Source organism: Equus przewalskii, chromosome 32 (assembly GCF_037783145.1).
Source record: "Equus przewalskii isolate Varuska chromosome 32, EquPr2, whole genome shotgun sequence".
In the NCBI taxonomy this organism is placed as follows: domain Eukaryota; kingdom Metazoa; phylum Chordata; class Mammalia; order Perissodactyla; family Equidae; genus Equus; species Equus przewalskii.
The window spans coordinates 23,454,314-23,466,387 of NC_091862.1; the positions used below are offsets into that span (position 1 = coordinate 23,454,314).

General features: G+C 40.3%; 1 protein-coding gene across 12 annotated transcripts in view; it reads right to left on the bottom strand.

The window, feature by feature from the left end:
* ADGRG6 (adhesion G protein-coupled receptor G6) overlaps nucleotides 1-12,074 on the bottom strand; it is a 133,273-nt gene that overhangs the window by 64,086 nt on the left and 57,113 nt on the right. For all 12 annotated transcript variants that reach the window (XM_070603260.1, XM_070603267.1, XM_070603257.1 and 9 more), the window contains exons 3-4: nucleotides 6,003-6,344; nucleotides 3,166-3,789 (exon numbers count right to left, since the gene is read on the bottom strand). In XM_070603260.1, coding sequence (XP_070459361.1) covers nucleotides 3,166-3,789; nucleotides 6,003-6,344 — 966 coding nt within the window. The remainder of the gene's footprint in view (nucleotides 1-3,165; nucleotides 3,790-6,002; nucleotides 6,345-12,074) is intronic.

Sequence of the window (12,074 nt, forward strand, 5' to 3'; positions counted from 1 at the left end):
ATTGAGGTGAGGATACTTAATATGTGAAACAAATGACAGGACATTTTAATGTTAAATGTAGTCCGTTCTGTTCTGAAATGACTTATTTTCATAGGAAAATTTACTTAGTAATAGACCTTTGGAAAATCTATTGAGTTTTCTACCACAAGTTGATTCTGGAATAAAAGCTCATATTTAATAGACATTGTCAGGCCGATGGAATGTTAGGCATGAAATTCTATTTTCCCATTGGTTACTGTACTGATCATTAGTTTTTGGAAATTACCATTACCATAAACAGCAAGCTACAACCTTCTGGAAAAAAAGAAAGGTTAAAATGTTAATAAAGCATACTTTTTTTCATTTATTAAGTTCTGCTTAGCTAACAAGCTTAGATATAATCTCTGTTAACAGGTATTTCCTGTCAGTTAATAAGTGACTTGGGTTCTTCAACTCCCGAAGCTGATGATTAAGCGGCAGGAAACTCCCTCTGCCTCTCCCGTTAGGACTCCAGAAGCGCCGGTCAGGATATTGGAGTCCACGGAACGGGGGTGTGCAGCGTCATTGGGGAAGGTCAAGACAACCACCATAAAAATTAAAGGAATTCAAATACACTGACTCTGCAGGCTTGTGCCACTCTTTTGGATACAATCATTTGGAACCTTCTAGATGACTAAGCTCCAAGAGTATGTATAGGATGCCTTCTGGTAACCTTAAGGCTTGGGAAAAGAGTTTCAAAGACAGCGTTAAAGACAAGACAAAAATTCATGGGCGTGGTTGCGTTCCAATAAAACGTTATTTATAAAAACAGGTCACCTGTCACAGGTTCTCCTAGTTTGCAACCCCTGGTCTACACAATTTCTTAGAGAAGTTTAGGAATTCTTACATACTATATCCCTCACATTTTATTATATTAAGGAATCCAAGAAGCATTACAGGAAATAAACCTTATTAATTTTGTTTAAAATAAATATCATGTTAACATCCTGGGAGCTAGTGTTTTCCCAGAGTGCACTCTGGACGTGCACACCCTTGTCTGGGTCAGTTAGCTTGCTACTCCAGCATTACGTTTCCTCTTGTAGCCTACTTATTCTGAGGAACAGTCTAATTTATACTGGTTAAGAGAGCACAGCTCTAAAACCAAACTTTCTGGGTTCAATTCCTGGCTTGGCCACTTATTAATTAAGTGACACCGGATAAATTACTTGATCTCTTTGTGCCTCAGATTTCTCATCTGCAAAATGGGATTAATAAGAAAGCCCACATTATGGGATCTATGTTATGGGAAATCAGTTAACATATGTAAAGTGCTTACAACAGTACCTTGTACATGATACGTATTCAATTTGAGCATAAATTAAGTATTAGCAATTATTCATACAGCTAGCCAAATTATTATTATTATTTTTTTTGGCTGCTATAGTCCTCAAAAATTGCCCCCTAGAAAGGCAATACTAAGTGGTCTATATTGTTACTTTTTAATAATGGCCAAAGATATGGTAAAAACAGGCCCCTCGACTAAAGATGATCACCCTGGATGGAGGAAATGCCACTGCCCTCTCTGTCATCTCCCCACTCTTCACCATCCCACACCAAGCCACATGCTCGGTCTTCCCCATCTCCTCCCTGAGTGACAGGCTTCCCAGGAGGCCCGAAGGTCCTCTGCAGGGGATCTCTGCTGAGAGGACGCTGGGCACAGCACAGCTCTTACAAAGTTCTGCAGTCTCCTTCTGGAACAGGGTCGTGGTTTACCCTCTTTCCAACAACCCCACGAGGAAATACTTCCCAAATGACATCACTCAATAGCCTCCCACCACCTGCAGAGGCAAGAGGGACCACCCGGGGAGACGGCCGACCCACACGCAGGGCAGGTTACAGGAGCTCCGCAGTCCTGAAGGGCAGACACAGGTCAGGGGAACCAGGCAGACGGCCTCAGGTCTTCACAGGGGTCCTATTTTGCTCAAAGCATTGGGAACAAATTTCTGTGGAATCGCCTCACAAGTCACATACAAACCACTTTTTAATATGAGTTCCCCTGGCCCCTTGAATGAAAGTTATCTCCATGACTAACAAGTACACATTCTCAGCACCTTAGATTTAGTCACAGGACATTCAAAACTGATCATGAAACTTCTACTTTTGGTATTTGAATCAGTCCTGCAACAAAAATAAGGACTTCCAAGATTAATTTACGTGCATAGAAAATATTCGATAGTAGTCTATTTTAATATAATTTTGTTGCACAGAATTATTTCCCTGAATATTTTGCTTTTAGCTACTTTCAGTAACCTCACATTTAAAGTCCCTCAAAGACCAACGAAGAGAAGAGTATTCGAAACAAACGAAAAATGCTCACTTTCAAACAGAGAAGTTCAAGGGAAAAACTGATAATTCTAGATTATCAAAGATTTTCGAGAAAATGCACAGTTTTGATATTTAACACTGACTGAGTAAATAACATTCTTTGAGGTGGCGGGTGTTTGTCTAAATATTGTAATGGAATTTTCATTCCAGGACGATAGAGATCAGCTTTTTACCATGTCATTTTTGTGATTAAAAACAATAACTTAATTTCTTTTGTTTCGGTCATGGTGTTAATATTTCTATGTGAGACATGGTAATTATAAACCATTGTTACGTTAGTGATAAACTGTGTGATATTTTATGGCATAGGGAAAACTTAAAAATAGTAGGACCAAAAGCTTCAATTGAATAAGCATGGCTGGGCTGGCCCCGTGGCCGAGTGGTTAAGTTTGCGCGCTCCGCTGCAGGCGGCCCAGTGTTTCGTTGGTTCGAATCCTGGGCGCGGACATGGCACTGCTCATCAGACCACGCTGAGGCGGCGTCCCACATGCCACAACTAGAAGAACCCACAACAAAGAATACACAACTATGTACCGGGGGGTTTTGGGGAGAAAAAGGAAAAAATAATAAAAAAAAAAATCTAAAAAAAAAAAAAAAAGAATAAGCATGGCTGTAATCAAATGTATAATATGAACGGCCGAGCAGGTAACATTTTAAAAAATAAAAGAGCTCATTAATAACAAATATAGATAAGTATATATACCCACACACATACATATATGTATATACTCACATACACATATATACGTGTGTATAATTTCTTGGTGACACACAGATTCATAGAACAATGCTAAAATAAGAGTGAATGTGCCACAGACTTACCACAGCTTAGGTTGCTCTCAGCCTTCAGAGCTACGGTTGGGATGTTCCAGAAGTCATTCTGCCAGTCGACCACATTCCCTTTCACACTGCAGCTGAGGTTGGCCAGGGTTTTGGAATTCATGGTAAAATTCCAAAGTCGAAAGTTATAAATGTCCCCTTTTAGAGAGGCAATTTCACTTTGATCGGAGCCCAACAGCAATCTCCCATTCCCTGGAATAACTTTACTAATGGTAGAATCGCAGGGAACAGCTTCATAGTTTCTTTTGAAATTTACACCAACGGAGCCCAGAGAATTATCCCAAACGACGCAGAGCTGCTCGAAGCTTTCTGTGAAAATGTCTTCTTTATCCTTTACAGGTAACACGTTGCTCAGGAAGCATTTTGAGTCAGAAATAGATAGAAAATAGCCATCCTTGGCCTTTCCAAAACTGAGCAATTGTGTGAAGGATGCATTTGAGTAGGAGAAAGCTATCCATTCAGTGTCTTCCTTGCCAATTTTGGTTGCTTCAAAACAGAGTGTGAAAGCGCTGAGCTCTGGAATAGAGACGCTTTTTGCGACAGACACCTGGTGAGCATCTAGCGTCAGGGGTAAAACGACCTTTTGATTCCTTAAGGACACGGCAACTGGTACAAAACATATTAACAGATAAAACAAGTTAACTTCAGATGGGGACTAATCTGACATGCCTGAGCCCTCCACCACTCTCTACCACTTGACTTCGGCCTCATCCTCCTGTGTTCTCTACCCATCCGGCTCTCTCTAATCACCCATCACCTCACACCAATAATAACAACTGAACGGAACCCCACCCCTTTTAACTCTAATCAGGAACCTGAACCTTTGAGTGACAACCAGGCAAATTGATAAGTACTTTTTTTAAATCCCTGAACTGGGGGGGGGGGGGGGGGGGTGGTAAAAAAACAACAAACCATAGTTAAGGAAACTACCAGTTTCAGGAAGACTGCTCTGTTTATACATGAAGATTTTCAAACTATGTTATTTTTCAAATAATTTCTAAACAGAATAGCTAACAGTTCTATTTTTCATTAACAGTTGCCTTTCACTCTTCCCAGACACTCCTATGCCACCTTCCCCACTTCAGACACCCCGTATGCCGTCTCCCCACTGCCACGCTATTTTAACAGCAAAGGCAAAGACATCCCATGGGGAGAGGGAGTCTAGTAAAAAAACAAACAAAAATGGAATTTTAAGCTATATTTCCTTTACATCTGAGCATTTAAGCTAGCTCTGAGGGACAGGAAGGAGCCGTGGTTAAAAAGGCAGACCTCCCACACAGGGCTGGTGAGCTCGCGCCCGTCCTCCACCTGTTAGGCTCGTCTGTGAAATGAAAGACAACGGCGTCTCTTGCACAGCTGGTCAATAAGAATTAAATAAGTTAACACCTGCAAAGCCCTGGGGCAGTGCCCCTGCCAGAGTCAATATACAGCTATCATTAATTACTAATACTGATTACTATTACCACATGAATAATAAATTTAAAAATGTGTTAGCCTACTCCATCTGGGACATATGTGAAATTATTAAATAATGCAATGGAGTTAGTCCTATGCTAATATAATAGTCATTGTGAAACGTTATGTACTGATTCAAAAGAGAAGTGGCTCTCCTCAAAAATACTGTTTAATACTGGTTTCATATAAATACTACTTTGAATATATTTTAATATACACCAAGAATGAGTCTATGGTAAAAACATCATTTTAATATAAATATTCTAGTTAAAAATCCACAATGGAATTTAATAGAATCACAGATTTTAGCCTACTTTTTAAATATAAAGCAGTTTATAGGCCTATTTACCCAATGGGACACTTATGCAATACAAACCTAGTGTTCTATATTAGTTGTTAAAGTAAAAAGGCTGGAAAGAAATATGTTCATCAACATTATATTGGTGGTGATGGCTGGGGGTACACGTATAGGTAATTCTAATTTGCTTCTATTTATTTTCAAATTTCTATAATATAATTTTTAAAACATTATTTGAAAAATTAAAGCACATGTGTTTCAATTAACCACACATATATCTAATATCAATCACACACAGTAAATAACTCTGCCACCAAAAACACAATTTATAATAATGAAGGCCAGTCCTTTTCATAGTGGCGCATTTCTTTTTTATTTCTTTTTTTGATACCTGACATCTACTTAAGAAACTCAAGAAAAAAAATGTATAACTAAATCTCACAGTTTTGACGCTTGAGTTTTTCTTAAGCAAACAGCTTTTAGAGGGAACGAGATTGTTTAAATGTTATGACATGCCAGAATCTGGGAAATATTTTATAAAAATATTTTTTCTTTCTTCAATTAGCCATTTTCAGGGGGCTTCCCTTGGGTTATGTTGTTTATTAGCTTAAGTTATCAATAGCTCTTTTTGAATTTTAATTTATATGATAATTTTCTATATTTGTCTCCCAGCATAGTTCCTTAAAAGGGCAACATCTCAAAAGGCCAAAATAAAATGATTTCTAACTAGGAATGTTTTAAATGTTCAGTGAAGAGATGTAAGAATTACAGATTTTAATTATCAGCTGTGGAATATCTACAGTGTCTTCCAAGCAGCTCTTAAATGTTCTGCATATAAACAAAAATACAAAAGGATTTGGCTCTACTGTAACCAGAGTTTGGATTTGGTAACTGTATATTGCTAATGAGAATGCTCAGAGAATATTAACAGATTCTTTCCCTTAAATTCTAACCCTAATCATTCACATTCACATAAAAGAGCATAACTCTGTCTTCTGGTCCTCGTGTTTATTCTAGAACATGTGAAATGAAAGCAGAAGGTTGGCACTGCCTTTGGTTTACATACCTCTGATGTAGCTGGCATTGAAACCTTTCTTCTGGATGCTGAAGTCACTTGAAAAGGACACATGCATCTCATTCGCACTTGAGTTAAATGACAGGCCTTTGGCAGTTGCTCCACAAAATTTAGTCTGGCTCTCTCCATTATCAAGGGATAATGCGTCATAAATGCAATTGGGAGCTTCTTCGATGTCAAAGTCATTAAACGTTATCTGAATGATATAGCCGGTGGGGGCTCGGAGGGTCCACATGCAAGCCTGGCTGTTAGGGTAGTCGTTAGGGTAGCAGGGAGAAGTGAAGGCCCCAGAAGGGTTGGAGAGGATAAGCCTGCAGCTGGCACATCCCCACACTGTTGGCCGGACAAAAGAGAGACAGAGAGAAGGGCTGGATTAGGCATCTGATAAACCACACACTTGGGACAACCAAACAGTACACATTTTAAAATACCAAAATATAATTATTGAAATTAAAAGGAAAATGAAACCATCTTAAGGAGAAAAAGAAAATCCACAAGGTGACAAGAAGTAAAAGAAAAATACACCAGTTTATAGCAATGATTCTTAAACTCGGGAGTCATAGACTCTAAGAATCTGACGACAGTTATGGGAACTCTCTCCAGAAAAACGCACGGAGGCCACAACACTGCCCGTGCACTTCCAGAGAATGTAGGAAAACTGATGCACACATTTTCAAACAGTGAAATACTTTAACCACATTAATGGGAATCACTCTAATTTTTTGTGTTCCTTTCTCTTTTACCGAGATGAGTAGAACGGATATGCAATAACTTTTCTTGAAAATAGTAGTTACTGAAAATCTGACTTATTCTTCTATGATAATGGAGATAAATTCAAGGACTTCTTAGGTATGGGATGTTGCTCGAATTCAGTTTTCTTTTGTCTTCTCCCCGTGGCTGCCTTGTAGTCTGCACTGTGTGCTTTGCCAACTCTGCCCCTGTCCATTCTTTCTAACTTGCCCTCCCTCTGCTCTTCCTCCCTAAGTCTCCAACATCTTGTACAGGACTAAAGACGGACAGGGAAAAAGATTTATGATCATCCAGCGTTCGCCAAATGCCTCCTCTTATCCATCCCTGGAGCGCGACATTCCTCTCCTCAGTAGCACTCTTCAGAGCAGCTGTGTGACTCCCACCTGTGAGCTTTTTCGCTGAGTCTCTAAGCTCAACGAGCAGAGGGCATGTACTGTCATGTTTACCATCTTACTCCTCAGGACCTCACACAGTCCCTGGCACACGGGAGACCCTCGATAAAATATGTTAAATTTATGAATGAAAGAGCAGCTTAAATGAATGGAAATGTGCCTAAATCAAAAGTGACTAATTATTTTATACGAAACTAAGTCAAACAAAATCTAAGTATGGGGCCAGCCCGGTGGCACAGCAGTTAAGTTCACACATTCAGCTTCGGCAGCCCAGGGTTCACCGGTTTGGATCCCAGGTGGGGACCTACACACCGTTTGGTAAACCACACTGTGGCAGGCGTCCCACATATAAAGTAGAGGAAGATGGGCACGGATCTTATTAGCTCAGGGCCAGTCTTCCTCAGCGAAAAGAGGAGGATTGGCAGCAGACGTTAGCTCAAGGCTAATCAACCTCAAAAAAAAAAAAAAATCTAAGTATGGAAAAAAGATACGGAGTGCATGAGCTCTGGAGTACCTCTTTGGATGGGGTTTTGGGGTTTGGGGGCTCTTTCTTCCAAGCATTTCACTCACAGCACGGCACTGAGAGGACTGGGCCCCTCTGAGAAGTCTGGCTACCTGTTACTGTATCTTGGGCTCAGGAGAGAGAAGTAATCCTAATAAATTCACAATAATGTATCCAGTAATAGGCACTGAAGATTAAAAAATAAAAATAGAAAGGAAAATAAGACATGATCTCTGTGTCATTCCCACATGCATTCAGGAAGCATTGTTTTGCCAAAATGAGATGCCACCCGCTATATCCAAGACCCAAGTAATGGTCGTGACTTCCTTTACCCTGATTCATTATTTTCACCAAATTCTTCCCTAAAAGTTGAATGAAAGGTACAGGAAAATCCAGTTTGACTGATAACACTGACTGTGTAATCGTGAACAAGTCAATCCCTCTGTGCCTCACTTTTACCACCTTACGCAGTGGTAATAACAGCACCCGCTGCCCAGGGTTATTCAGAAGATTGGACGGGTCCATACTGCAAAGTCCTGGGAGCTGGACCAGGCACAGAGTCAGCACTAGTTAAGTATTGGCTATTATTAATCATTACTGTAACACAAAATCTGTGCATCAATAATTTAAGAGGGGGAAAATAGCATCCCACTTCAGTAGAATCTTTTCTCCCTTGGGCACACATTGGGATAGAAAAAAGAAAGAGAAGACATCCATAATATTCATTTAAAAAACATTTAAAGCATTCTTCTATATGATTCTTATCTATGGTAGCTAGACAGCATTTAGAGATAGTGATGCTATATACTAACTATCTTAACTGGATGAAATGGCAATTTACTAGGTACAGTATCATATTCATTATACTTACAACAGATCACAGGAAAGGGCTGTCACATACATTACCTCATTTGACATCATAACAACCCTGGGAATTAGTATCACCTCCACCTTCAGATGAAACAAAAAAGGCTACTACAGATTATATAACTTGCCCGAAGTTACACATCTAATTAATAACAGGACCAAGATTCAACCCAATCTTCTGAACATAAGTGTAGTGTCTTTACAGGAAAAAGAAAGTGGCTACAATTAAACAAATGACAGAGCAAAGTGGTGAGCCCAAGTAGTGTTTTAAGAGACAGTATTTTTTAATTTCTTAACATAATGTATTTCTTAAATATAGTGTAATCACCCTAAAATTAATATTTTAAGAAACTAATTTTGAAATATTTGAGTAAAGAATGTTAGAGAGTGTGGGCAGCCTGGGGTTCACAGGTTTGGATCCCGGGCACGAGCTACACACCACTCATCAAGCCATGCTCTGGCAGGGACCCACATACAAAACAGAGGAAGACTGGCACAGATGTTAGCTCAGCATCAATCTTCCTCAAGCAAAAAAGAGGGAGATTGGCAACAGATGTTAGCTCAGGGCCAATCTTCCTCACCAAAAAGAAAAATAAAAAGTTTTCAGGTAATCTAAACAAACAGCAAACCAAACCCCACCCTTGGCTCTTGCCTATGCTTGCAAATGTTTACTAGTAATTTACTCATGCATGGTCTCACAAAACTTCATTATTCGAAGAAACTCAAATCTAAAATAGAAAACCCCCCCACGCATGCCAAAGCCCAGCTCGACTTATAAACAACATTTAGATATAATAGATTGAATAACCCTTATCTTATGAGGTTTTCTTTAATCACAGACATTGGGATTCTTACTCCACCCTTGCTGCAAGTACTTCTCTGTAAATCCAATACCATGTTCTTTAAATCTAAGATAGGAGTATCAGATCCCAAGAGATAAATCAAGAGATCAATTTCAGCTGCTTTCAACACAGAGCTATAGACGGAATAAGTGTTTTTCCTACACTGTGTTAAATGTTGAACGAAATGAAGGCATTTAGATTACATCTTGCTTTTTATTTGCATGTGTGTAAAACTGTTGCTAGTGAATTTGTTGGAAAATCTGGCTGGTGAAAATCACCTCCAGAGAATTTGACTGAAGTTGCCTGCTCAGTTTGCATCTATTCAAGCCCTTGTTTGAATCATCTATGTGACTATCATTAAATTCTCATGAAGGAAAGCTTTCTCACTTGCCTAAAAAGGATTAAAATATTTAGCAGCCTTGTTGGTTTCTGAAGATTAAACCTAACGGCTGGCAACTGAGAGCCCTACGACCAGTTCCGATGCCTAAATCACCATTTCTCCAGATCTAGAAAAGGCTCCCAGATGTAACATCACTGAAATGCAAAATATAAATAAGACTTCAGATGCTGGCATGTATTAAATGACTGATAATATACAGAACCGAACAACTTCATCAAAGTAAGTATTTAAATTTAAGTGATTTCAGGCCTCTATTCAGATTCTTTCCAGGATGGCAAGGAATCTGAAGGCAATCTGGCTGTGACATGTGTGATTCTGTTAATGTGACAGACTTGGCAGCCATCCCCACCTTCCTTCATCCTCCTCTTCAAACTCCTCACTCAAGGATAGCATTTCCATGTAGGGGAGGGTCACTCTTAAACCAGGGCTACACGGGTCACTCCAATCTCCTGCTGGAGCTTCCAGCAGCCAAGCAAGGATTTCAGTTCACTCCCAAACTCCTCCTAAAACACTGGTTTCCCCAGAGAGTACTGGAAAATTGACTTCCCTCTGTCATGTTTCAACCTCAAAATGTTCTCCGGAAGCACCACGAATACGAAGGAACCGCAACAACTTAAGCACGAGTTCAAAAGGGTAGCTCTTTACTTGAATCACGTCAGTTAAGTCTGACACAGCTAGAAAACTAATAACAAGTTGAACTGAAGGCCCCTTGATGAGGCACCATTAAGCCTGACAACTTTTTGAATCTCCAAAGAGATTCACACGCACCACACCCTCAAACAAACTTCCGTCTGCTGTAACGTTGTTAATGGTTAGACTTCAAGTCCTGTCTTTCCATAATCCCCTTGGCATGAGAACATTCCATAAGTAACTGCAAAAGGTAATCCTTTTGGAAGATCCAAACAGGTGAACTGTTGTTGTAAATGCTTCTGGAGTCAGCTTATTATGTAGATATATATCCCATGCAAGAGGATTAAACACACAAGCACACATGCATGCATATGCACACACACCCACACACATTTGTATGGGAAACTGTTCTCTCTTAAGCAGTGGTTGAGTCATTCTCGTTGTTAAAAAAACAATTGAGGGGCCGGCCCAGTGGCACAGTGGTTAAGTTCACATGTTCTGCTTCGGCGGCCTGGGGTTCGCCGGTTCGGATCCCAGGTGCGGACATGGCACTGCTTCACAAGCCATGCTGTGGCAGGAGTCCCACATACGAAAGTAGAGGAAGATGGGCACGGATGTTAGCTCAGGGCCAGGCTTCCTCAGCAAAAAAGAGGAGGACTGGCAGTAGTTAGCTCAGAGCTAATCTTCCTCCAAAAAAAAAAAAAAACAACTGAAAGGCAATTTCATAATTTGAAACAAGCTAAAGCTGCATGGTCTATCACTTAATCTACCCTCTATTAATACATGCACGTCTCTTATCCTCTTCCACACTCCTGCACTGCACACCTCCAGTTCTGTAATAATCTAGCTATGGACCTTCTTGCTCTCTGATGCGTATGCTTCTGAGCACTACTGAAAAGAATTCACAAAGTTGTGCACATTCTTTATACTCAAGAGGCTTCCAATTTTATCTCACTCACCCTTTGCAACATTCAACACCTCTGAACACTCCCTGATTCTTGAGTCTCTCCTCCACAGTTCCCACCTTCTCCTTGTTCTTCTCCTGTCCTTGTCTGCACCTTCTCTGAGCATTCTCCCTGCTCTACGGGCCCTTACAATCCTTGCTATTCCAAGTATGGTCCTCAGATCCGCAGCATCAGTGTCGGCATCACCCGGGAGCTTGTGAAACTGTGGGATCACACAGACCTACTAACCAAAATGTGTATTTTAACAAGATTCTCCAGTGATTCATAAGCACATTAAAATCTGACAAGTCCTCCTTTAAATTACAACATACTGCAGAAGCTACTCACAACCTCCATGCATATCCTTCTCCCAAGAAGATCTGCCCCTCCCACATCTCTTGGAGTCATATTTGTACCACAGCTCCCGGGGAGGACACCCGACCTGAAGAGAACCAGATCATGGGCTTGGCTACGCTGCCAGATTCTCTAAGAATCTGAAGTTAGAGATATGGATAATTTATTAGAGAGTGAAGGACAATAGAATGATCAGGTTATATAAACTCAAAGGCAGCAGCTGCCTTGGCCACTTGCAAACAAAGGCCACTGGTAAGCAGACAGAGAAAAGAGAGAGAGAAAATGTAGAGAACAGCATGATGAGAGAAAACCAGGCGCCTGAGAAACACAAAGACTTTCTTTCTAGACATTCCACGTCCAGTAACTAATGGGAGGCGCTGTT